Source organism: Poromitra crassiceps (genome assembly GCF_964638095.1).
Source record: "Poromitra crassiceps genome assembly, chromosome: 10".
In the NCBI taxonomy this organism is placed as follows: Eukaryota; Metazoa; Chordata; class Actinopteri; order Beryciformes; family Melamphaidae; genus Poromitra; species Poromitra crassiceps.
This window is the reverse complement of record NC_139631.1, coordinates 8576227-8603889: the sequence shown is the minus strand read 5'-3', so window position 1 is coordinate 8603889 and position 27663 is coordinate 8576227. Positions and strand designations below refer to the sequence as shown.

The window sequence follows — 27663 nt, the reverse complement described above, 5'->3', positions numbered from 1 at the left end:
GTGACACCAGGACATGTTCCCTCCCCCTCCTTTATACAACACAGGAAACACAGGAAACACAGCGTGACACCAGGACATGTTCCCTCCCCCTCCTTTATACAACACAGGAAACACAGAGTGACACCAGGACATGTTCCCTCCTCCTCCTTTATACAACACAGGAAACACAGGAAACACAGCGTGACACCAGGACATGTTCCCTCCCCCTCCTTTATACAACACAGGAAACACAGAGTGACACCAGGACATGTTCCCTCCCCCTCCTTTATACAACACAGGAAACACAGAGTGACACCAGGACATGTTCCCTCCTCCTCCTTTATACAACACAGGAAACACAGAGTGACACCAGGACATGTTCCCTCCCCCTCCTTTATACAACACAGGAAACACAGAGTGACACCAGGACATGTTCCCTCCTCCTCCTTTATACAACACAGGAAACACAGCGTGACACCAGGACATGTTCCCTCCCCCTCCTGTATACAACACAGGAAACACAGCGTGACACCAGGACATGTTCCCTCCTCCTCCTTTATACAACACAGGAAACACAGCGTGACACCAGGACATGTTCCCTCCCCCTCCTTTATACAACACAGGAAACACAGGAAACACAGCGTGACACCAGGACATGTTCCCTCCCCCTCCTTTATACAACACAGGAAACACAGAGTGACACCAGGACATGTTCCCTCCTCCTCCTTTATACAACACAGGAAACACAGGAAACACAGCGTGACACCAGGACATGTTCCCTCCCCCTCCTTTATACAACACAGGAAACACAGAGTGACACCAGGACATGTTCCCTCCCCCTCCTTTATACAACACAGGAAACACAGAGTGACACCAGGACATGTTCCCTCCTCCTCCTTTATACAACACAGGAAACACAGAGTGACACCAGGACATGTTCCCTCCCCCTCCTTTATACAACACAGGAAACACAGAGTGACACCAGGACATGTTCCCTCCTCCTCCTTTATACAACACAGGAAACACAGCGTGACACCAGGACATGTTCCCTCCCCCTCCTGTATACAACACAGGAAACACAGCGTGACACCAGGACATGTTCCCTCCTCCTCCTTTATACAACACAGGAAACACAGCGTGACACCAGGACATGTTCCCTCCTCCTCCTTTATACAACACAGGAAACACAGCGTGACACCAGGACATGTTCCCTCCCCCTCCTGTATACAACACAGGAAACACAGCGTGACACCAGGACATGTTCCCTCCTCCTCCTTTATACAACACAGGAAACACAGAGTGACACCAGGACATGTTCCCTCCTCCTTTATACAACACAGGAAACACAGCGTGACACCAGGACATGTTCCCTCCTCCTCCTTTATACAACACAGGAAACACAGAGTGACACCAGGACATGTTCCCTCCTCCTTTATACAACACAGGAAACACAGCGTGACACCAGGACATGTTCCCTCCTCCTTTATACAACACAGGAAACACAGCGTGACACCAGGACATGTTCCCTCCTCCTTTATACAACACAGGAAACACAGCGTGACACCAGGACATGTTCCCTCCTCCTCCTTTATACAACACAGGAAACACAGTGTGACACCAGGACATGTTCCCTCCTCCTTTATACAACACAGGAAACACAGCGTGACACCAGGGCATATTCCCTCCTCCTTTATACAACACAGGAAACACAGTGTGACACCAGGGCATATTCCCTCCCCCTCCTTTATACAACACAGGAAACACAGCGTGACACCAGGACATGTTCCCTCCTCCTTTATACAACACAGGAAACACAGTGTGACACCAGGGCATATTCCCTCCCCCTCCTTTATACAACACAGGAAACACAGCGTGACACCAGGACATGTTCCCTCCTCCTTTATACAACACAGGAAACACAGCGTGACACCAGGACATGTTCCCTCCTCCTCCTTTATACAACACAGGAAACACAGCGTGACACCAGGACATGTTCCCTCCTCCTTTATACAACACAGGAAACACAGCGTGACACCAGGGCATGTTCCCTCCTTTATACAACACAGGAAACACAGCGTGACACCAGAACATGTTCCCTCCCCCTCCTTTATACAACACAGGAAACACAGAGTGACACCAGGGCATGTTCCCTCCTTTATACAACACAGGAAACACAGCGTGACACCAGGACATGTTCCCTCCTCCTCCTTTATACAACACAGGAAACACAGCGTGACACCAGGGCATGTTCCCTCCTCCTTTATACAACACAGGAAACACAGCGTGACACCAGAACATGTTCCCTCCTCCTCCTTTATACAACACAGGAAACACAGCGTGACACCAGAACATGTTCCCTCCTCCTTTATACAACACAGGAAACACAGAGTGACACCAGAACATGTTCCCTCCTCCTCCTTTATACAACACAGGAAACACAGAGTGACACCAGGACATGTTCCCTCCCCCTCCTTTATACAACACAGGAAACACAGTGTGACACCAGGACATGTTCCCTCCCCCTCCTTTATATAACACAGGAAACACAGGGTGACACCAGGACATGTTCCCTCCCCCTCCTTTATACAACACAGGAAACACAGTGTGACACCAGGACATGTTCCCTCCCCCTCCTTTATACAACACAGGAAACACAGCGTGACACCAGAACATGTTCCCTCCTTTATACAACACAGGAAACACAGAGTGACACCAGGACATGTTCCCTCCCCCTCCTTTATACAACACAGGAAACACAGCGTGACACCAGAACATGTTCCCTCCTTTATACAACACAGGAAACACAGAGTGACACCAGGACATGTTCCCTCCCCCTCCTTTATACAACACAGGAAACACAGAGTGACACCAGGACATGTTCCCTCCTCCTCCTTTATACAACACAGGAAACACATTGTGACACCAGGACATGTTCCCTCCTTTATACAACACAGGAAACACAGAGTGACACCAGGACATGTTCCCTCCCCCTCCTTTATACAACACAGGAAACACAGAGTGACACCAGGACATGTTCCCTCCCCCTCCTTTATACAACACAGGAAACACAGTGTGACACCAGGACATGTTCCCTCCCCCTCCTTTATATAACACAGGAAACACAGGGTGACACCAGGACATGTTCCCTCCCCCTCCTTTATACAACACAGGAAACACAGTGTGACACCAGGACATGTTCCCTCCCCCTCCTTTATACAACACAGGAAACACAGCGTGACACCAGAACATGTTCCCTCCTTTATACAACACAGGAAACACAGAGTGACACCAGGACATGTTCCCTCCCCCTCCTTTATACAACACAGGAAACACAGAGTGACACCAGGACATGTTCCCTCCTCCTCCTTTATACAACACAGGAAACACATCGTGACACCAGGACATGTTCCCTCCTTTATACAACACAGGAAACACAGAGTGACACCAGGACATGTTCCCTCCCCCTCCTTTATACAACACAGGAAACACAGAGTGACACCAGGACATGTTCCCTCCTCCTCCTTTATACAACACAGGAAACACAGCGTGACACCAGAACATGTTCCCTCCTCCTCCTTTATACAACACAGGAAACACAGAGTGACACCAGGACATGTTCCCTCCTCCTTTATACAACACAGGAAACACAGAGTGACACCAGGACATGTTCCCTCCTCCTCCTTTATACAACACAGGAAACACAGCGTGACACCAGGACATGTTCCCTCCTCCTCCTTTATACAACACAGGAAACACAGCGTGACACCAGGGCATGTTCCCTCCCCCTCCTTTATACAACACAGGAAACACAGCGTGACACCAGAACATGTTCCCTCCTCCTCCTTTATACAACACAGGAAACACAGAGTGACACCAGGACATGTTCCCTCCTCCTTTATACAACACAGGAAACACAGAGTGACACCAGGACATGTTCCCTCCTCCTCCTTTATACAACACAGGAAACACAGAGTGACACCAGAACATGTTCCCTCCTCCTCCTTTATACAACACAGGAAACACAGCGTGACACCAGGACATGTTCCCTCCTCCTCCTTTATACAACACAGGAAACACAGCGTGACACCAGGACATGTTCCCTCCTCCTCCTTTATACAACACAGGAAACACAGCGTGACACCAGGACATGTTCCCTCCTCCTCCTTTATACAACACAGGAAACACAGAGTGACACCAGAACATGTTCCCTCCTCCTCCTTTATACAACACAGGAAACACAGCGTGACACCAGGACATGTTCCCTCCTCCTCCTTTATACAACACAGGAAACACAGCGTGACACCAGGACATGTTCCCTCCTCCTCCTTTATACAACACAGGAAACACAGCGTGACACCAGGACATGTTCCCTCCTCCTCCTTTATACAACACAGGAAACACAGAGTGACACCAGAACATGTTCCCTCCTCCTTTATACAACACAGGAAACACAGAGTGACACCAGGACATGTTCCCTCCTCCTTTATACAACACAGGAAACACAGAGTGACACCAGGACATGTTCCCTCCTTTATACAACACAGGAAACACAGAGTGACACCAGGACATGTTCCCTCCTTTATACAACACAGGAAACACAGCGTGACACCAGGACATGTTCCCTCCCCCTCCTTTATACAACACAGGAAACACAGCGTGACACCAGGACATGTTCCTTCCTCCTTTATACAACACAGGAAACACAGAGTGACACCAGGACATGTTCCCTCCTCCTCCTTTATACAACACAGGAAACACAGAGTGACACCAGGACATGTTCCCTCCTCCTCCTTTATACAACACAGGAAACACAGTGTGACACCAGGACATGTTCCCTCCTCCTCCTTTATACAACACAGGAAACACAGCGTGACACCAGGACATGTTCCCTCCCCCTCCTTTATACAACACAGGAAACACAGCGTGACACCAGGACATGTTCCCTCCTCCTCCTTTATACAACACAGGAAACACAGAGTGACACCAGGACATGTTCCCTCCTCCTCCTTTATACAACACAGGAAACACAGAGTGACACCAGGACATGTTCCCTCCCCCTCCTTTATACAACACAGGAAACACAGCGTGACACCAGGACATGTTCCTTCCTCCTTTATACAACACAGGAAACACAGAGTGACACCAGGACATGTTCCCTCCTCCTCCTTTATACAACACAGGAAACACAGCGTGACACCAGGACATGTTCCCTCCTCCTCCTTTATACAACACAGGAAACACAGAGTGACACCAGGACATGTTCCCTCCTCCTTTATACAACACAGGAAACACAGCGTGACACCAGGACATGTTCCCTCCCCCTCCTTTATACAACACAGGAAACACAGCGTGACACCAGGACATGTTCCCTCCCCCTCCTTTATACAACACAGGAAACACAGCGTGACACCAGGACATGTTCCCTCCTCCTCCTTTATACAACACAGGAAACACAGCGTGACACCAGGGCATGTTCCCTCCTCCTCCTTTATACAACACAGGAAACACAGCGTGACACCAGGACATGTTCCCTCCTCCTCCTTTATACAACACAGGAAACACAGCGTGACACCAGGACATGTTCCCTCCCCCTCCTTTATACAACACAGGAAACACAGAGTGACACCAGGACATGTTCCCTCCCCCTCCTGTATACAACACAGGAAACACAGAGTGACACCAGGACATGTTCCCTCCTCCTCCTTTATACAACACAGGAAACACAGCTGTTGTATGCATTCTTATGTCAAAGATGCTCCTTAGAACAGTGGTTCTCAAAGTGGGGTCCGGGGACCCCCAGGGGTCCTTGGGGAAGTTCCAGGGGGTCCCCAGCAAAAAGGGGAATCATTTATTTCCCTATATTTCCATCCATAAGTGACACAATGTCAGAATGTATGACTATTTTGATTATCATGGGTTTCATTAATTTCTTTCTGTAATAAAACATCTAAAAACTCAAATCAGATGGGGGACCCTGGGACATCATCTTATCAGATGGGGGTCCGTGGTCTAATTTGTCTGTTTATGGGTCCTTGAGGTGAAAAGGTTTGAGAACCACTGCGTTAGAAATAACCGTCCTCTTCCCCTTCCTTTCCCCCTGACAGTATCAAGACGACCCTACAGAAGAAGCTGTCCAGTGACACGGTCGACTTGTCCGGCATCCCCCTGTCCAGTCGGGACGTCCGCCAAGTAGCCTTCTACCTCCAGAACAGCGGGGACGCGGTGGTCTCTGTGGACATCAGCTTCACCGACCTCCACGACGAGAACCTGCGGCTGCTCCTGCCTCTCCTGGGCTCCATGCCTAAACTCAGCACCCTGGCTCTCAACGGCAACCGCCTCACCCTGGCCATCATCAAAGACCTGACGGAGCTGCTGAAGGACCCCAAGAGGTTCTCCAGCCTGGCGTGGATCGACCTGGGCAACAACGTGGACATCTTCACCATGCCCCAGCCGCTGCTGGTGGCCCTGCGCCGGCGCTGCAGCCTCAAGAGCAGCCTGCCCACCATCTACGAGTACACGGAGGGCCAGCCCTACTGCTACCACCTGGAGACCTCCATCGAGGAGGCCAGCCACTACGAGGAGGAGGAGGACGACATGGACCCCGAGGACGAAGACGACGACATGGGGAACAAGCTGGAGCTGGAGCCGTGGGGCTTGGGGGGGAAGCGTCTCTGCAAAGACTTCACCCTCCACTACTGCGAGAGGTGATGGGGTCATGTTGGCGTAAGGCTCGCTTCGCCCCTCCATGACTGTGGTTGAAGAGTCATCCCGCAGCGCTCCCTCCGTTCCTTCCTTTACCCTCTTGCCCTCACACCATGAGCCCAGCAGTCACCCTTCGAGGCACGAGGGAGTCCAGCGCTCCACATTGTGAAACCCTCGTCCCGACACGGCAACCACAAAAGCCTATCTTAACCATCTATTGAGTTAAACCCACGCGAGATGACGGACGGACAACGATCACAACGGTGGACTTACTGTGTTGGCGGATGGTGCTCTTGGGAACAAGGTGCGGTTTCATTGGAGGGGGGCTGGAAGAGTTAATGAACTGGTGCTCTCTCTCCCTCCCTCTCTCCCTCTCTCTCTCTCTCCCTCTCTTTCTCTCTCTCTCTCTCTCTCTGATAGCGGCAGCCGAGGAGCCAATCCCGAGGAGATTAGATCAGTTGGTCGGGTGTAGGAGCAGCATCCCCGGTGGTAGATCCCTCTGGGTTGACGAGCAGCACTGAGACTCTCTGGCAGGCAGGGCCTACGCTCGCGCATTGTGTGTTCTCTGTTAATCTCTCAACAAAAGCTATGACACAAGTTCAACAGACTATACAGCCGACGGCCCGTCACGTGACGCCGGCAAAACTGCAAAGTCGAGACTTTCTGCCTTTTCCCCCCCGTTCGAAATGTCCACTTGTGAATACCCTCGCGTCACTTGTGTAGATGTAAACCAGGACACAAAACATGGCTCTGTTGTTGTTGTATTCCCACGGGCTATTTTTGTGCACCTTTGGCGAACAAAGCAATCTTAGAAGACTAAACAGGTAGGACGCAACAATGGCGAGCGCTCACTGATTGTTTTTGTACTTGCCCAAATGCTGATATTCATAATCTATTCCAGCTATTATTATCCTATGAATCACAGTGTTACATTTCATATGACACCGCAGCCAACTGCCGAGTCTGAGTAGTAACGGTTTGAACCCTTCCCACTGCCCCCATCCGCTCTACAAATGTGTTCTGTGTTTATTTATACCTGTTTTATTGGTTTTGTTTGTTGTGAGGCACAGCCATGTTTGTTGTGAGGCACAGCCATGTTTGTTGTGAGGCACAGCCATGTTTGTTGTGAGGCACAGCCATGTTTGTTGTGAGGCACAGCCATGTTTGTTGTGAGGCACAGCCATGTTTGTTGTGAGGCACAGCCATGTTTGTTGTGAGGCACAGCCATGTTTGTTGTGAGGCACAGCCATGTGTGTTGTGAGGCACAGCCATGTTTGTTGTGAGGCACAGCCATGTTTGTTGTGAGGCACAGCCATGTTTGTTGTGAGGCACAGCCATGTTTGTTGTGAGGCACAGCCATGTTTGTTGTGAGGCACAGCCATGTTTGTTGTGAGGCACAGCCATGTGTGTTGTGAGGCACAGCCATGTTTGTTGTGAGGCACAGCCATGTTTGTTGTGAGGCACAGCCATGTTTGTTGTGAGGCACAGGCAGCCATGTTTGTTGTGAGGCACAGCCATGTTTGTTGTGAGGCACAGCCATGTTTGTTGTGAGGCACAGGCAGCCATGTTTGTTGTGAGGCACAGCCATGTGTGTTGTGAGGCACAGCCATGTTTGTTGTGAGGCACAGCCATGTTTGTTGTGAGGCACAGCCATGTTTGTTGTGAGGCACAGCCATGTTTGTTGTGAGGCACAGCCATGTTTGTTGTGAGGCACAGGCAGCCATGTTTGTTGTGAGGCACAGCCATGTGTGTTGTGAGGCACAGCCATGTTTGTTGTGAGGCACAGCCATGTGTGTTGTGAGGCACAGCCATGTTTGTTGTGAGGCACAGCCATGTTTGTTGTGAGGCACAGCCATGTGTGTTGTGAGGCACAGCCATGTGTGTTGTGAGGCACAGCCATGTTTGTTGTGAGGCACAGCCATGTGTGTTGTGAGGCACAGCCATGTGTGTTGTGAGGCACAGCCATGTTTGTTGTGAGGCACAGCCATGTTTGTTGTGAGGCACAGGCAGCCATGTTTGTTGTGAGGCACAGCCATGTGTGTTGTGAGGCACAGCCATGTTTGTTGTGAGGCACAGGCAGCCATGTTTGTTGTGAGGCACAGCCATGTTTGTTGTGAGGCACAGCCATGTTTGTTGTGAGGCACAGCCATGTTTGTTGTGAGGCACAGGCAGCCATGTTTGTTGTGAGGCACAGCCATGTGTGTTGTGAGGCACAGCCATGTTTGTTGTGAGGCACAGGCAGCCATGTTTGTTGTGAGGCACAGCCATGTTTGTTGTGAGGCACAGCCATGTTTGTTGTGAGGCACAGCCATGTGTGTTGTGAGGCACAGCCATGTTTGTTGTGAGGCACAGGCAGCCATGTTTGTTGTGAGGCACAGCCATGTTTGTTGTGAGGCACAGCCATGTTTGTTGTGAGGCACAGGCAGCCATGTTTGTTGTGAGGCACAGCCATGTTTGTTGTGAGGCACAGGCAGCCATGTTTGTTGTGAGGCACAGCCATGACTGTTATGTATTTACTTCTAGTCAGAGCAGACTGGCAAAGCACTGGACTGGGCGCAGTAGCAACATGATGATTAGGACAAGACATGGCAGGTGAATAAGGTAAAAACTCTACGCTTTTATTCCTAACTATATTCTGAAGGCTTTTTACAGAAGGGGTGGTTGTTCATATATCATTCATAGCCTGATTTATATGACATTTGATTCATTTTCTCAAAATGAGTTTTATTCTCATACTCCTGTCCTGAGCTAGACCAAACTTTCCTATTTCATTCCTATCTATATTCCCAAGCTGTTGTTATTTTTTACATAGGGGTTTGTTCATATCATTCATATAGATATAACATTTAATTCCTAAAAACATGAAGTTTTTTCTTTCTTTTTTTATGACGACATTATTTTCTGATTTATGGAGTGATCAAATAGAGAGATCCAAAATTCCCTCTGGAAAAACCTTTGGCTCCGATATGTCAACAAAATTAAAGAAGATTTTTTAACCTGGTTTTATCCAATGTTCAGATTTCAGTTATGGAAATGTATGCAGATTTGCACATATTTAAGTAGATAATGCCTCAATTGCATAATTTAAACAAACGTTCAGAAAACGTGTAATACAAAAAATAATTGTCTTAATGTACTATAAGTTATCAACTGGGGGAAGCTTCATGGTGATATCTATTAGTTAAAAAAAAATTACCCTATTCACCTGCCATGCCTCGCCTTAAGTTAGATTGACCGACACACTGCAATGCACTTTACGGAGCTATTTTCTTTTGTTTTTATCATGACCTTTGACCTTTTTCAATTACTCAGTAAGCTAGCCACATACACGCTTTATGACGATGAGTTCCATCAGAGATAGTAGCATTATTTGAAAGCATAGAGTCCCTCTTTTCAGCGAAACCATGACCTAAAGGCTCACGATTGTTAAGAGGGATCATTGAAAATCATACTCATCAGATATATAATAAATGTTTAAGTGTGTATTATGTGTTTGTCGTCGTGAAACGTCTGATTACTGCTGTAATTATTTGTGTTATTGTTTTGGTGTTTTGTCCAGTCCGATAATTATAATAACTACTCTGATGACTATGAAACTGAGCACAGTAACCTCCTACGCTGAAACAATTAGGACGCAAACAAAGGCGACTGATATGCCTGATATTATGATTGGATGACTGCAACATTTCAATTCAGCTGGGAATGCTTACGGACACTTTTATCTAAGCTGTTTTATCTGAATAAGGGAGAGAGCACTGTACAATTGGTTCACAGTTCACGTTTTGTGTGTCAACGTCCAACTCTTAGTTGTTGTAACCTGTTGTGTATATCTGTCTCATGCCCAAACATTGATTATTGACTGCCAATAAAAGAACCAATGAAAAAGATCTGAAAAGTAATCTGTGAGGTTGTTGTGGGTTTGAATAAGACGGAGCGCAGCACATCTGGGTCACCAGCAGAACCTGCTCATCAGAGCGCAGCACATCTGGGTCACCAGCAGAACCTGCTCATCTAAGCAAAGGGAGGATTTATTTCTGCAGATGAGTCTGTAAATAGGGAGAGGAAGCACCTCAGTTTGACTCGAGCAATTGTGATGTCATCAGTGATGTCATAAATCCTTCCTGGTATGAGCCGATCGTGCACAGTTGCACGATGGCGCCTAGGTGGGTGGACGGTGTCTGTCAGTCAGTCCAGAGTCTCCACTCTAGGAAACGCAGCGAGCGAGATTCCTAGTCGTCATAAATTCCTTCTACAGTGAACAGCTGTGAAACAGCTTGGAATGTACCACATGTGATTTACAGGGGTTTTATCCTCCACTTCACACTGGCATCGCTAACAAAATAAACAAATAAAAATCCGGCTTCCAATAAAACAAGTGTGGAGGGAAGTGCTTTTGGACGCAACAGAATGCCTCAGTAGATGATCAGTCAGGTAGGCCTGTCAAACCTAAAGCAATCCCATTTAAGCCAAGGACATGGGCTCTGTAAATCTCTTCCTGTATTCAGGAGAATCTAGGTGACTTCCCTGCACCGTTTTCCATAAATCATGTTTCTTCTTTGCCGCAGTGACGCAAGATAATTACATCAATCAATGACTCACGCAAACTCAAAGCTCGTCCCTGAGTTATATCTGTGATGCATTTCATGCCTCGGCTCATCGGCATCACCTGTGAAATCCTTTGAATCCACACGACACGACGTTAGCGGCTTTCACACAGGTGCTTTTCTAAACTCGGGCTCAAAGTGAAGAGGAAAATGAATACTGATGGGAAAAGGTCAGATACGGAGACCCTGGTGGTTTCCTAGCGTGTCTCCATTGCCCTGCGTCATGGTCTTTGGCCCCTGGGGGGGTCGGACAGTCACACTGGGCCCCTGACCTTATAAGAGCCACCTGTTACAAATGCCACATTAGCATCTCTGTTGCCTGGAGAGGAGCGTGGCGAGGGCGGGGCCTCATGCGAGGGCGGAGCCTCATGCGAGGGCGGAGCCTCATGCGAGGGCGGGGCCTCATGCGAGGGCGGGGCCTCAGGCCACGACCACCCGGCCTACAGCTTGATGATGGAGCAGAAGGATTGAAAGTTGATGTTAAATCAACAATCTAATAATCATATGTCAAATCCTTTCAAAGTGTGGGAACTGGGAATCAAACACTGCGAATATCCATCTTCATAGTGAGAAGCTTTAACATAGTACTATTCACTCTCACCTGTTAAAAAAAGACATTCAATGACATATTTCATATTTAATGTTTGAATATTACAAATAGCAATTCCTCATCATTATATTCACTGTACAGTCCTATATTATAGTCCTGGAATATCAGTCGCTAAAATAGCTCATACAAAAAAGGTGTGAGAATAACTGCAGCACTGTAACAAGTGGTACCTGTAACAGATACACACATACACCTGTAACATATACACACATACATGGCACCTATAACATACACACATACATGACACCATAGACACATACATGGCACCTGTAACAGAGACACATACATGGCACCTGTAACAGATACACACATACATGGCACCTGTAACAGATAGACACATACACCTGTAACAGATACACACATACATGGCACCTGTAACAGATACACACATACATGGCACCTGTAACAGATACACACATACACCTGTAACATATACACACATACATGGCACCTATAACAGATACACACATACATGGCACCATAGACACATACATGGCACCTGTAACAGAGACACATACATGGCACCTGTAACAGATACACACATACATGGCACCTGTAACAGAGACACATACATGGCACCTGTAACAGATACACACATACATGGCACCTGTAACATACACACATACACCTGTAACAGATACACACATACAGTACATGGCACCTGTAACAGATACACACATACATCGCACCTGTAACAGAGACACATACATGGCACCTGTAACAGATACACACATACATGGCACCTATAACAGATACACACATACATGGCACCTGTAACAGATAGACACATACATGGCACCTGTAACAGAGACACATACATGGCACCTGTAACAGATACACACATACATGGCACCTGTAACAGATACACACATACATGGCACCTGTAACAGAGACACACATACATGGCACCTGTAACAGAGACACACATACATGGCACCTATAACAGATACACACATACATGGCACCTATAACAGATACACACATACATGGCACCTGTAACAGATACACACATACACCTGTAACAGATAGACACATACCTGCACAGCTGAGCTGCTCTAAAACTTAAATTTCAGTAGCTATCAAAAGTGCATAGAAAACAGCAGGAGTGAGTTAGAAGTGTGTATAAAACAGCAGGAGTGAGTTAGAAGTGTGTAAAAATGAGAAAAAGGAAGAGGTAGGATCCAGGTAGGGCTGCATGATAATTCAATATTATCGTTTGTCTTTCAGTGGAATTATAACAATCTATATTATAATGATATGTGATAAGTAATATGATGAAGATATTTTAATATCGTGACACATTTCTGCTGTCTAATTAGCCTTTTTCACTTCGCACTCAATTCACCCATTTTGTGTCTAAAATGCAGGAAGTAACAGGTGCAAACAAAACCGTAACGAGGCCCCTGGCACTGGATCACCAAATGGATTGGAAGTTGGAAACCCTCATTAATGTTCTGCTTGCACCCGTGTTACTTCCTGCCTAAATGGGTGAATTGGGTGAGAAGTGAAAAAGGCAGATTGATTTTGCATACATGAGCCATATCGTGATATATATCAATCGATAGAGAAAAATCTTGATCTATGATTATCATGATATTGATTTCAACCATATTGTCCAGCCCCACGTACAGCAAAGTAGTTTCTTCTTGTGTGACCAGATCCATCATGTCACTATTACAGTCTGTTCTGTGGAGAGGCGATGTCATCATGTCACTATTACAGTCTGTTCTGTGGAGAGGTGATGTCATCATGTCACTATTACAGTCTGTTCTGTGGAGAGGTGATGTCATTATGTCACTATTACAGTCTGTTCTGTGGAGAGGTGATGTCATCATGTCACTATTACAGTGTGTTCTGTGGAGAGGTGATGTCATCATGTCACTATTACAGTCTGTTCTGTGGAGAGGTGATGTCATCATGTCACTATTACAGTCTGTTCTGTGGAGAGGCGATGTCATCATGTCACTATTACAGTCTGTTCTGTGGAGAGGTGATGTCATCATGTCACTATTACAGTCTGTTCTGTGGAGAGGCGATGTCATCATGTCACTATTACAGTCTGTTCTGTGGAGAGGCGATGTCATCATGTCACTATTACAGTCTGTTCTGTGTAGAGGCGATGTCATCATGTCACTATTACAGTCTGTTCTGTGGAGAGGTGATGTCATCATGTCACTATGACAGTCTGTTCTGTGGAGAGGTGATGTCATCATGTCACTATGACAGTCTGTTCTGTGGAGAGGCGATGTCATCATGTCACTATGACAGTCTGTTCTGTGGAGAGGCGATGTCATCATGTCACTATTACAGTCTGTTCTGTGGAGAGGCGATGTCATCATGTCACTATTACAGTCTGTTCTGTGGAGAGGCGATGTCATCATGTCACTATTACAGTCTGTTCTGTGGAGAGGTGATGTCATCATGTCACTATTACAGTCTGTTCTGTGGAGAGGCGATGTCATCATGTCACTATTACAGTCTGTTCTGTGGAGAGGCGATGTCATCATGTCACTATGACAGTCTGTTCTGTGGAGAGGTGATGTCATCATGTCACTATGACAGTCTGTTCTGTGGAGAGGCGATGTCATCATGTCACTATGACAGTCTGTTCTGTGGAGAGGCGATGTCATCATGTCACTATGACAGTCTGTTCTGTGGAGAGGCGATGTCATCATGTCACTATTACAGTCTGTTCTGTGGAGAGGCGATGTCATCAGAAGCGTCATGCCCATTGTAACTGAGGGGGCAATTCCCTCAGATTTTTGAGAGCTTTTTTTTTTTTTTTTATAAACATAGGCTATAATATTATAGGCTGTGTATGGTAGTTGAAACATAGTTTCAAGTTGACATTGATTTATGTTTGTAGTTAAAACAAAAACATAAATACTGTATAGGCTACATACAGTACAACACAAAAGGCTGTTATTTACTCTTTGTCGCCACCTGGCGAGTAAATATATATAACTAAAACCATTAAAATTGACAACCGGTCCGCGACTTTTTTTCCCATGTATCTACCAGTCCTTGGCACAAAAAAGGTTGGGAACCCCTGATCTAGAGGACACTAGATGAGACTAATGGAAGAGAAAAGATTTCTACCTTCTGAAAAGGCAATACCAGCCAAAATAAACATTGTGTTACATTGCTTTGAAACGTGTGGTCTCCCTTTTTTGAGGGTTAGGGTTAAGTCCATTGAGCCTGGGCAGTGGCAATGTACTTAGTCTGGTGATTATGGATCTTTCCAGGAGGCTGAGCAGTTTGGAAAATAGCCTTATGGTTACACCTGCTCAGTCTGTTAATTTAAAATGAGATATTCCTCTAAATCTGGCTTCCAACCCCCCAAAAAAAATTGCCGCCGCACGAAGTGTCTTACAGTCTGTTCTGTGGAGAGGTGATGTCATCATGTCACAGGCGATGCATTTACATCCATCATGTCACTATTACAGTCTGTTCTGATGCATTTAGCCGAAGCCTAGCTGTGATTTCAGTGTCTTGGTCAAAGGGATAATTGAAGGAGACACGGCGTCTGTTGCGACGTTCGAAGCGTTGTAGCTATCCGGGTTCCAGGACGTTCCCCACTAACCTGGAGGTCATCCTGCGTGAGCCCAAGCTTCCCAGTAGCCAGTCCTCCTGCATGAGCCCAGGCTTCTCAGTAGCCAGCACAGGCTTCTCAGTAGCCAGCCCAGGCCTCTCAGTAGCCAGCCGCTTGGCCCTGTTTCCTGGCGTCAGATATGGCACGGATGCAGCCGTCCTCTTTCTCCACAGCATTGACCACATTGTAGAAGTACTTTGCCTTTTCTTGTGTGTGTCCCAGAGCTGTCAGAGCCTCCACCACCACCTGAGAGATGCAGGGAGAGACATCTCAGCTACAGGTGATGGGCTGAAATACCTAATTTCTAACTACAGGTGATGGGCTGAAATACCTAATTTCTAACTACAGGTGATGGGCTGAAATACCTCATTTCTAACTACAGGTGATGGGCTGAAATACCTCATTTCTAACCTGGTCATTTCTTACATTACATTTTCTACTGTGCATCGCGGGCTGATATAACACAGTAGTGCTTTAGCCGAGCCTGCTCAAAACCAGGCTCAGATTACCACTCTCGTCTTACATTGTGGGAATGGAACAGATAAGATGTGATACAGAATAAATGGGGCGGTTACTACCTTATCGAAGTGGGATTCAAACTTCAGTGCGTTTTTAGAGTCTACAAAGACAACTGGAGCAGCAATTGCCTCCTCAAGACTCTTTCCAAACCACAGGTGGTTCATGAGCACCTGGAAGAAAGACGGAAGTCAAGTTACCATCACGTTCCAGTCAGAAGGTAACTGGTACAGACTGGATTCGGAACACATGGTGGCAGGTGGACAGACAGCGAGGACTGCACTTGCTGTCCCTCTGGCCACTGGCAGTTTATCCCAAGGAGGAAGGGGGACACAGGGGACATGTCCCCTGTTGGACCCCTGCACTTTTCTGTCTGAAATGACTGTCTTTCAGAGGCTGCAGCAGGCTCATTTTTAAAGCTGGAGTGAAGATAAGAGACCATTGCTAGTGGAACATTTCTGCATCCTGGGGTCCCTAAACAGTCTTGGAATTTGCATAAATTGGGTATGACTGAAAAGGTGAGACTCGATGATTCAATAAGCCCAACTGTCTTCATGTGTGATGATGTTAGTCCTCATAGCAGCCATTTCATTGTAGTGAGAACATTTTTCTAAATTTGACCTCACTGTATAAAATGAGCTATTGGGACCTCGAGGTACAGTGGTTCTCAAAGTGTGGTCAGGAGGGGACCCCAGATGTATGGCTATCAAATGTTTTTTAATACTAAATCACAGCATGAATTTTTCGTTGGTGTTCCTCAAGGATTAAAAAAAAATCTCAAAGTGGTAAAAAATTATTACATTTTGCATCAAATCTGTGTAACAAAATTATAAAACAACAACAAGAACAACAACATGGATTTTGTTGTGTTCTACCTCAGGTAGGGGTATCTAAAAAAGTACAGCCCTTTTGAGGATTTGGGCCTGTACTAATTGTGTCCCCCACCTCCCCACCTTTGACATCTAAATTCCGTCCCTGGTTTTTCCTCATGCCCTGCGTGTGATTGCCGTGTGGACACTTACTGAGCTCATCCCGGCTGTGATCATGCTCCCACCGGAGCCTCCGATCACCAGCGTCCTGGACCCGGACGTCAACACAGCAGGAGACATGGAGGAGGGAGGCTGCTCTCCTGTCAACACAACACAACCCCGGACTGACAAGGCAGAACTTACTTAACTTAACTTAAATACTAATTCATTCCATCAACTTGCTAAATAAGGGCTGAGGATGCTACTTTATGAACCAGAAAAAAACACTGAGTAGGCTTTGGGTTGTTGCAGTGATAGTGGAAACTGTCACTTCCTGTTACCCGCGATCATGTGATCTGCTTTCCCGCAGAAATCTGACAGCTGGTTGTTGAGGATGATCCCAGTGCTCGGAGAGAACACCTTTGAGCCAAATCTGTTGGGGAAAAATGCATTGGATATATCCAGGTTAATGCTTATGATGCTTAATACATGTAGTGTAGAAATAACACAGTTTCATACAGTATCTTTCTCACATGAGTTTATTAAGAGAGATTCAATGATTACAATATATACTAATAGTGCAGAATAATCTAAACTAATAGAGTGCACAATATAGTGTGTAGTGCAGATACTAAGATTTTGCAAGAAAATAGCCCGGGTTAGCCCGGGGCTATCTTGGCACTATTCTTAGCCCTGGGCTAAGATAGCCACGGGCTAAGAGAAGGCCGTGTGAAAATCATTATGGGTTAGTTAAAGCTGATTAAGCATTAAGTAGTGCTTATTGATGCATATTATTAAGCTTTAGCTAACCGTTAATTAATGAGCCGTTTTCCCACATGCGTACCGGAAAATTACCTGTAAGTCAATATCGGACATTTCCCTTCACACTTCGGCTCGCGCATGTGGGAATCTATCAGCGAATTTGCCTGTATGTTGGGGGGCGGGGCGGCACTACAGAGCGGGTGGGGAGTGACGTGTCGGCAAAACTCTGAATGGTGAAATAAGTTTGCTTGTTTATCGGTTCACCTGCGTCGCGTTGAAGCACTTTTTACAGACTGGCTTCGTTTGATGTGTCCGGGCTTGCCTTCGCTGTCGGCAACGTAAGCAAAATACTTCCACATTTCGCTTCGTGCATTTGCTTCGTCTGTGTCCCTGTCGGGCTGTGACTGAAGGAGGAGGAGGACTGTGGCCACAGAGAGCGAGCAGGCAGCAGAGAGGAGAGGAGAGAGGGGAAAATCAGCACGCCCACACATTATTATCACAAGATCATTTCGCCAGTTTGCTTTAATGTGCGCGAATGATTAGATTATGCCCGCTGGAACATTAAGCAACGTGTGTACACCTCGCCCATGAGAGTGTCGCGGGAAATGACTGGACCCGTTCTACACTTGAGTCCGCTATAGCGCATACCGCTCTTCTGACTGGCTCAAAACTGGTGAAATGGCCGCGACGACGGGGTCGCGCTTATACCGGCACGGCGCCTTTCTCACATGCAGGCATTAGACCACGTTCCGGTCATTTTGCGGTACAAAGCGCATGTGGGAAAAGGGCTCTATTGTAAAGTGCCCCCCCCCCCCACACACACACACACGTACTCTGAGTTTTGTTTTCCTACCAATCATCATTACGTAACGTGTCTCTCTCAAAGCTTTTCAGGTGCTCACATGTGATTGATGGTGCTGGTGGCAGAAGCAGCAGAGCCGTCCTCAGCCAGCACAGACACGTGGGTGGTACCCAGGCTGTCTCCTCCTGACGGGGTGATGTTATAATACTGGGGCTCCTGACTTCTGTCACTGCTGATCAGGCTCCTGATGTGATCGGCAAAGCTCTGCTCAGTCAACCGCTTCGCCATCTGAGAAAAGAGCAAAGAAAGAAAGCATTCGAAGAAATAAAAAGTGTTGGTCTCTCCGTTCGTCTCACAGAGAAAACAATAAAACAATTGAGGCCCCCCCGACCTCCACGTTTTATCTCTGAACGTGGGATCCCACACAAGCCATAAACAAAATTAATTGCTCAAACACAAGCTTGATAAATAAAGAATAGCATGTATAAAATATGCAGAAATCTACATGAATAATTCATTATTTCAGTGTGTTGTTGAGACTTCTGAGATCCAACGTGACCCTTAGAGGAATGCTGCTGGGATAAAATGGCAGTAACGTAACTAATTTGTGCACTACGTGTGAATACTACGTGTGAATACTTGTGTGAATACTTGTGTGAATACTACGTGTGAATACTTGTGTGAATACTTGTGTGAATACTTGTGTGAATACTACGTGTGAATACTTGTGTGAATACTTGTGTGAATACTTGTGTGAATACTTGTGTGAATACTTGTGTGAATACTACGTGTGAATACTTGTGTGAATACTACGTGTGAATACTTGTGTGAATACTTGTGTGAAACGTACTTCTTCTGAGCTGAAGTTCGGATCACGGATGTATTTCTTCAGTCCGTTAGCGAACTTACAGGCTTCAACATATCGGTGATAGGTGAGCGTCTTTTGTTCACCCATCAGAGAAGCAGAATCCAGGGCGTATCCTGTATATTATAACAATTAAATTATATAAAAATGACAACTGATCAATAAGATACAATGGCATTCTATTCAGGGACAGCTTATACATTCTGCTTGAGAACAATAAGACATATAGCAGCCCATGGGTTAAAAATAGGGATGCACGATATTGGATTTCTTTGGCCGATATCCGATATGCAGATATTTTCCTAATCTTTTGGCCCATTCCCATTGCTGATAACCTGGCCCAATTTCCCCCCGGGGATCATTAAAGTCTTTCTGATTCTGATTCTGATTCTGATATATGTGTGCACCCCCCCCCCTCCCCCGCCCCCTCCTAATTTCAGAGAACACCAAGTTTCTCCTGTAGTGGAATTAAAGGAACAGCTCACCCTAAAATCCAAAATACATATTTTCTCTCTCACCTGTAGTGCTATTTATCCATCTATAGCCTATCGTTTTGTGTTAGTTGCCTGAGTTTTGGAGATATCGGCCGATATTCTGCCTTCTCTCCAATACAATGGAACTGGATGGCACTCGGCTTGTGCTGCTCAAAGTGCCAAAGAAATACATTTGATAAACTCAACAGCAATGTCTCTATCCAGAAATCATGACCCCGTTACTCAAGATAATCCACAGACCTTGTTATGAGCAGTTTCATGGAGGAACTATTTTCTTTTGACCGAACTACACCCGCTAGCTGCTAGCTAGTTCCTACATGAAACTGCTCAAAACAAAGTCTGTGCATTATCTTGAGTAACCGGGTCATGATTTCTGGAAAGAGACAATACTGTTGAGTTTAAAAAAAAAAAAATTTTTGGTGCTTCGATCACCACAAGCCGAGTGCCATCCAGTTCCATTGTATTCAAGAGAAGGCAGACATCTCTGTGGCCAATATCTCCAAAACTCAGGCAACTATCCCAAAATGATATAGATGGATAAATACCACTACAAGTGAGAGGACAAATATGTATTTTGGATTTTAGGGTGAGCTGTCCCTTTAACAGATTATTATTATTCTTATCATGATGGCCCACTGGCAGATGCAGACATAAATATAATGCTTTTCAAAATGGACACATTCCTTGGGCAAAATAAGAAAACTACTTCAACTTAGGCTATGTAAAACATACTATATTTCTTTATTTATGTAATTTTTTTTTTTTTTTTAAGTGTCAGATTCATCCTACAGGCTTGGATGATATCAGCTCATCAGATATCAGTCATAACGGGCTGATGCTGTTATTCCTTTATTGGCCGACATACTGACATGCTGATATCATCGTGCATTCCTAGTCCCAACCTCCGCTCTGACAGAAGGTGAGCGATTGCTATTGTGGCCTATATAGGCACCTTTCATGATGTTGAGAATGAGGCTGAGGATGACGCCCCCCGCAGGGGGCGGAGGGATGTGCATCTGGTACTCTCCCAAGGGGACGGCCCACGCATCAGTCACCGTGACTTTATACGATGCCAAGTCCTCCATCGTGAGCGTTCCTCCTGGGCAAATAAAAGAGACAAACAAATTGTTCTGCTGAGCAAAGCTGAATAAATGCATTTCAGCCCTACATAATCAGCACTCACATTGGTTCACTAGGCAGGGCACACTGGAGTCTGTGAGTGATCACTAGGCAGGGCACACCAGAGTCTGTGAGTGATCACTAGGCAGGGCACACCAGAGTCTGTGAGTGATCACTAGGCAGGGCACACTGGAGTCTGTGAGTGATCACTAGGCAGGGCACACCAGAGTCTGTGAGTGATCACTAGGCAGGGCACACCAGAGTCTGTGAGTGATCACTAGGCAGGGCACACCAGTCTGTGAGTGATCACTAGGCAGGGCACACCGGAGTCTGTGAGTGATCACTAGGCAGGGCACACCAGAGTCTGTGAGTGATCACTAGGCAGGGCACACTGGAGTCTGTGAGTGATCACTAGGCAGGGCACACCAGAGTCTGTGAGTGATCACTAGGCAGGGCACACCAGAGTCTGTGAGTGATCACTAGGCAGGGCACACCAGAGTCTGTGAGTGATCACTAGGCAGGGCACACCAGAGTCTGTGAGTGATCACTAGGCAGGGCACACCAGAGTCTGTGAGTGATCACTAGGCAGGGCACACTGGAGTCTGTGAGTGATCACTAGGCAGGGCACACTGGAGTCTGTGAGTGATTACTAGGCAGGGCACACTGGAGTCTGTGAGTGATCACTAGGCAGGGCACACCAGAGTCTGTGAGTGATCACTAGGCAAGGCACACTGGAGTCTGTGAGTGATCACTGTAGATTTGTTCATTTGTAATTAGATCACTCTGTCAGGCGGAGGAGGTATGAAGTGGCTCATTTGATATTACCTGCCTGCTGTACGTCACGGATTAGATCCTCTGCTATTCTTCCAGTGTAGAAGGTGTCTGCCCCTTCATTTGCGATGGTCTCCAGTGTGTCGGCCAGCCGCTCGAACCTCACAGTGTCACCGGCCTTCAGCATGTCTCCATTCTCATCTGAAAACAACTTGCTAGACAGACAGACACAAGTCAAGACAACATTGCATGACTCTATATTGGGCCTGAAATGCTTTCCTCGCAGCACATTCAGATATTTTAGCGGTTAGCTGTTGTTGGTACCGTAGCGGCAGGGTGTATTTTAGAGGTTAGCTGTTGTTGGTACCGTAGCGGCAGGGTGTATTTTAGCGGTTAGCTGTTGTTGGTACCATAGCGGCAGGGTGTATTTTAGCGGTTAGCTGTTGTTGGTACCGTAGTGGCAGGGTGTATTTTAGCGGTTAGCTGTTGTTGGTACCATAGCGACAGGGTGTATTTTAGCGGTTAGCTGTTGTTGGTACCGTAGCGGCAGGGTGTATTTTAGCGGTTAGCTGTTGTTGGTACCGTAGCGGCAGGGTGTATTTTAGCGGTTAGCTGTTGTTGGTACCGTAGCGACAGGGTGTATTTTAGCTGTTAGCTGTTGTTGGTACCGTAGCGACAGGGTGTATTTTAGCGGTTAGCTGTTGTTGGTACCGTAGCGACAGGGTGTATTTTAGCGGTTAGCTGTTGTTGGTATCGTAGTGACAGGGTGTATTTTAGTGGCTAGCTGTTGTTGGTACCGTAGCGGCAGGGTGTATTTTAGCGGTTAGCTGTTGTTGGTATCGTAGCGGCAGGGTGTATTTTAGCGGTTAGCTGTTGTTGGTACCGTAGCGACAGGGTGTATTTTAGCGGTTAGCTGTTGTTGGTACCGTAGCGACAGGGTGTATTTTAGCGGTTAGCTGTTGTTGGTATCGTAGTGACAGGGTGTATTTTAGTGGCTAGCTGTTGTTGGTACCGTAGCGGCAGGGTGTATTTTAGCGGTTAGCTGTTGTTGGTATCGTAGCGGCAGGGTGTATTTTAGCGGTTAGCTGTTGTTGGTACCGTAGCGGCAGGGTGTATTTTAGCGGTTAGCTGTTGTTGGTATCGTAGCGACAGGGTGTATTTTAGCGGTTAGCTGTTGTTGGTACCGTAGCGGCAGGGTGTATTTTAGCGGTTAGCTGTTGTTGGTACCATAGCGGCAGGGTGTATTTTAGCGGTTAGCTGTTGTTGGTACCGTAGCGGCAGGGTGTATTTTAGCGGTTAGCTGTTGTTGGTACCGTAGCGGCAGGATGTATTTTAGCGGTTAGCTGTTGTTGGTACCGTAGTGGCAGGGTGTATTTTAGCGGTTAGCTGTTGTTGGTACCGTAGCGGCAGGGTGTATTTTAGCGGTTAGCTGTTGTTGGTACCGTAGCGGCAGGGTGTATTTTAGCGGTTAGCTGTTGTTGGTACCGTAGCGGCAGGGTGTATTTTAGCGGTTAGCTGTTGTTGGTACCGTAGCGGCAGGGTGTATTTTAGCGGTTAGCTGTTGTTGGTACCGTAGCGGCAGGGTGTATTTTAGCGGTTAGCTGTTGCTGGTACCGTAGCGGCAGGGTGTCGTTGTTATCAAGCACGCGGATGAAGCGACCTTGGATTTCAGGGATGGGGAAACCGTCCCGGGCCAGTTTGATGGTGGGCTGGAACAGACTGGCCCACGGCAGCTTCCCGTACAGCCTGTGTGCCTGTTCATAACCTCGGATCTCCCCCGGGACCCCGATCCATTGGCTACCTGAGAGAGAGAGAGAGAGAGAGAGAGAGAGAGAGAGAGAGAGAGAGAGAGAGAGAGAGAGAGAGAGAGAGATTGTTTTGAGTATTGTTTTTCTTTACAATAGTATTTTTACCTTCTATTCTTAGCTTTCTTAAAGAAAATTGCCTTTTATTTGACATCACCTGTCTCAAACAGTGTGGGTGGAGCTTCTTCCCACACATCACCTGTCAATCATCAGTGTGTCCGAAGCTCCATTCCAAACATCACCTGTCAATCAAACAGTGTGGGCGGAGCTTGGAGAATTGCAGGAAAAATGCTCATAAACAGCTTAAATGTTAGAAAATGAAAAAAAACGGGCTTCATCACTTCCTGTCTCTTCTAAACGCTCAATGCCCATGTGCAGTTTCAGATCGATGGGCCAACCGCTCGCACAGATAACTGGATCGAGACAGAGTTTCCTTCCTTCTATAGTAAGAAGATATACTAGTCTGTAATGGTACTGTACTGTATATGTAACTGTCTGTAACGGTACTAGATCAAAAGTGTGATCTTGTACCTCTGCGCTCCAGCAGCTGGACCGCCTCAGGAACAGCTCGGCGAGGTAAGAAGGTGTGCCAGACTAATGATGTTGTCTCTACATCAGTTACACATTGTTCCTCTCTGCTTAGGGAGGCTTACAAGTACATGTCACCACAAGATTAATACATGTCACCACAAGATTAATGCATGTCACAGCAAGATGAATAGGCATCTGAGGTCAGGAGTGTGTGTGGTCTTGGCTCTGCGCTCAGCACGTGGCTCCTCTCTGTGTGTGTCAGCAGGGCCCCTGGGGCCCCAGTGTGTGTTTACAGTACAATCACACGCTGCTGAACGCGCATCTGCAAGGCATCAGCAGCAGGCCCGGGCGTGACCAACTGGACCAGACATGCATCCATCTTTCACACTGTAACTCTAAGTCCTGTTGACTGGAAGTGGGCTGGAACACAAACAGAGTCAGAGGGACTTTGTGAGGAAGTCTAGTAGTGTGCAGCTCTACAGCAGAGCTTCGCCTGACTGGAGTTCTGCACACGTGTTGTAACCCAACACCTGACTCAACAATATGAGAGCCAGAAAAACAAGAAAGGCTGCTCACAACAGAAACCAGAAGAAGAGAAAGTGGTGTGTGTGTGTGTGTGTGTGTGTGTGTGTGTGTGTGTGTGTGTGTGTGTGTGTGTGTGTGTGTGTGTGTGTGTGTGTGTGTGTGTGTGTGTGTGTGCGCGCGTGCGTGTGCGTGCGTGCGGTTGGTGCAACTGTGTGCCCATAAGTATGCAAATAGTTGAACATGAGTACCTGAAACCAACTTGAAGGTCTTGGGACATGCAGTCAGCAGGTCGGCTGTGAACGTGTTGGGGACGGTCTCTCTGGAGTTGATGACTTTCACTTGGCCTTAAGAGAAGATCGAAGATGAGAATCAGCCCTGTCCTCCCCAACAGGAGTTAGGCTATAGGGTGGTCTATATAGACTGTAAATATAGGTGGTCTATATGGGCTGTGTGTGTCTGTTACCTCTGCTGTCCATCACTGTGAAGATGGACCCCCCTCCGATGCCCATGCTCTGCGGGTTGATGACCGAGGTGCACAGCAGTGCAGCGATGGCGCCATCTACTGCTGATCCCCCTCTCTGTAGCGTGTCTCTAAAAGATTTCACACACACACACACAAGCCAGTGTCTTTTCTCTAAGGCACATGCATCTGATCTGTGGGTATATACACCACGGCGTGTACAGCATGACCTTATTTTGCATGTGTTTTGCATTAACTGGTTTTTCATGTGAAGCATAATGTGTGTCGGCATATGAAATGTAGAAAAGGTACAAAAAGGCATCCAGCAATAACAAGTTAAAACCAGGTGCAGCATCAAAGTACAAGTGAATGAGCAAAACACTGGTAGCTGCTCCCAAAGATCAGATCACAAGCATGTGACGTTTCCTCAAAGGAAGTGTGAACGTCACACGCTGCTGGTCTGATTAAATCTTTAGGAGGAACTACCAGTGTGCAGCATATGAAATGTCCCATAACAATAAGTTATAATGTAATAATAATAATGTAATAATAATAATGTAATAATGTAGTAATAATGACTTGACTTGATCCAACATTGAACAGCATTAATACATTTGCATCACACTACCCCCCCCCCCCCCCCCCCCCTTCCCCCAACATCCTCATCCTCTCTTCTTGAAGCAAAGTTTGCACCAAAAAAGGGCAGAATGGAATGCTGGGAACAGATAGCTTTAACTGGTGTTTACACAGGCCTGTATACTCGTCTGGTCACCATGACCCGGCTAGCTATTTGTTTACACAGGCCTGTGTTCAACACTGGTCTGGTCAGGATGACCTGCTAGCTATTGGTGGTACGTCCTCGCCAGTACTTTTCCATCAATGTTCCCACTACAAACCGAACCCCCCCGAGTCACTATCAACTTCAACTTGGCCTTCCAGACATGGATCAGAGTGTTTTCTGCCTGGATGGGGCACCCCTGATCTATCCGGCAGCTTTCCTGTAAGACAGTGCACTTTTTCTTCAGACATTTTAGTCCACATCCAACCTTTATGCATTAAAATACACTCAATGCCATCACACCAAGTCCTCCTCCGACAGTCGCCTGTCCAGCGATGGCGCTGCGGCTCTTCTTGTCCAAATACACGTCACTTCTGTCTCCAGATAACCAAGATGGCGAAAGGGAAAATGCCAAACTGGAGGCTTCAAAACGCAAAGTGCAAAAATCAATAGAGAGGCAAAGTGAAACGTCACTTCCTGCTTTCTCCCTGTACCAGCGCTGGGAAAAATATGAATGGTGGTGGACGGAGAATAAGGTTACTTATTTGATCCCGTTTGAATTGTGCCACGGGGTGCCAACGCTAATTTTGTCAATTTAAAACATAACTTTGCATGTGAAGAAAGTTGCAGTTTGTCGTCAAACTGAAACGTAGGGGTTAGTTTCCTATAAAAAACGACATAGCTCGTGGCCAGTAGAGAAAGTGACGTCACTTAGGCGACAGTAGTCAGCGCACTCCCCGAGTTTCAAGTCGATCCGAACAAACGGTTCTGGAGATACGCAAAGGACAGAGAGACAGACGCTATCGTCATTATAGTATAGATAGTGCAACACTAGGCTTCAAAACAGGAGTCCAAAAACTAATGGCCGACTCGGTCCATATTTTTTAGACAGTCTATGGGCGAGACATGACAAAACATGACAAAAAATGTGTTGAAAACTACACAACGCAAATAGTCCCTTTCGACACAAATGAGGGATAGGCCTATACACACAAATGCTGCATCAGGTATCAATGGGTTAAGGCTGTTTAGTTTTGAACAGGAAAATCCAACTACTTTCACCTTTGTCACGATTCCTAAACCTTGACGCACCAACTATCTTGACTTGATGCATCTGAATTATTTTGAATTCTTATAGGATTGTGTGTGTGTGTGTGTGTGTGTGTGTGTGTGTGTGTGTGTGTGTGTGTGTGTGTGTGTGTGTGTGTGTGTGTGTGTGTGTGTGTGTGTGTGTGTGTGTGCATGCCTGCATGTGAAAGAGAGGGAGAGAGAGAGAGATCGACTTGTGTGTAGTTTTTGCTGTTCAAATTCAAGGCAGTTCCCCAACAGATTCCATCTGTGCAATCAAAAGCAAATTTTTCTATTCATTTTTTATTTTTTATCTGATTATTTATATTTTTCTATTTTCTAAGTCTATTTGTAGACTAAGAACATTGCAACAATAGTTATGTGCAGGGCTGTTTGTCACTGATAGGTAAGAATTTGAATCACATTAGCCTTTATTTGGACAATCACTAGTTATTCATATATTCATATACATTTTCATTTAAGTTACATATATTGTTTACCTTTTGGCTGTCAATTTCAGTTCTACAACAACAGTCACTTACCGTCCAATCTGTGAGCATGTTGCAGAGTCTGCGGCCACTGCTGCGCGTGAAAAAGCCTCCTCTGGACAGCGTCGCCTCACAAACACAGAAATACACACAACTACTACAGTAACTACACACAGCAGCACCAGGGAGCAGCACAGGTAAACCCTCGCCTTTGACCTCGCCAT

The 27663-nt window shown here is 46.5% G+C and overlaps 2 protein-coding genes across 5 annotated transcripts in view; one reads left to right on the top strand and one right to left on the bottom strand.

Moving 5' to 3' along the window:
- lrrc75ba (leucine rich repeat containing 75Ba) overlaps positions 1-6687 on the top strand; it is a gene marked incomplete at both ends in the record, with an annotated part of 34540 nt that extends 27853 nt beyond the window's left edge. Inside the window, one exon of the mRNA XM_083644295.1 lies at positions 6084-6687. Coding sequence (XP_083500421.1) covers positions 6084-6687 — 604 coding nt within the window. The remainder of the gene's footprint in view (positions 1-6083) is intronic.
- Positions 6688-11919: 5232 nt separating this feature from the next.
- ggt5a (gamma-glutamyltransferase 5a) lies at positions 11920-27663 on the bottom strand (the record flags this gene model as incomplete). Of its 4 annotated transcripts, XR_014553078.1 has the most annotated exons (14): positions 12061-12088; positions 12217-12267; positions 12889-15733; positions 16066-16176; positions 17026-17132; positions 17313-17404; positions 18636-18823; positions 19386-19516; positions 20847-20993; positions 21839-21999; positions 23399-23585; positions 24894-24989; positions 25109-25236; positions 27494-27663. XR_014553078.1 is itself a non-coding variant. In XM_083644083.1 (12 exons), the coding sequence occupies 12 exons, from the start codon at positions 27661-27663 to the stop codon at positions 15587-15589; spliced, it is 1665 nt and encodes a 554-aa protein (XP_083500209.1). In that variant the 3' UTR covers positions 11920-15586. The 4 variants fall into 4 exon arrangements, 1 of the variants encoding a protein (XP_083500209.1); XR_014553076.1 differs by lacking the exon at positions 12217-12267 and having other exon boundaries at positions 11920-12216; positions 12296-15733; XR_014553077.1 differs by lacking the exon at positions 12217-12267 and having other exon boundaries at positions 11920-12065; positions 12421-15733.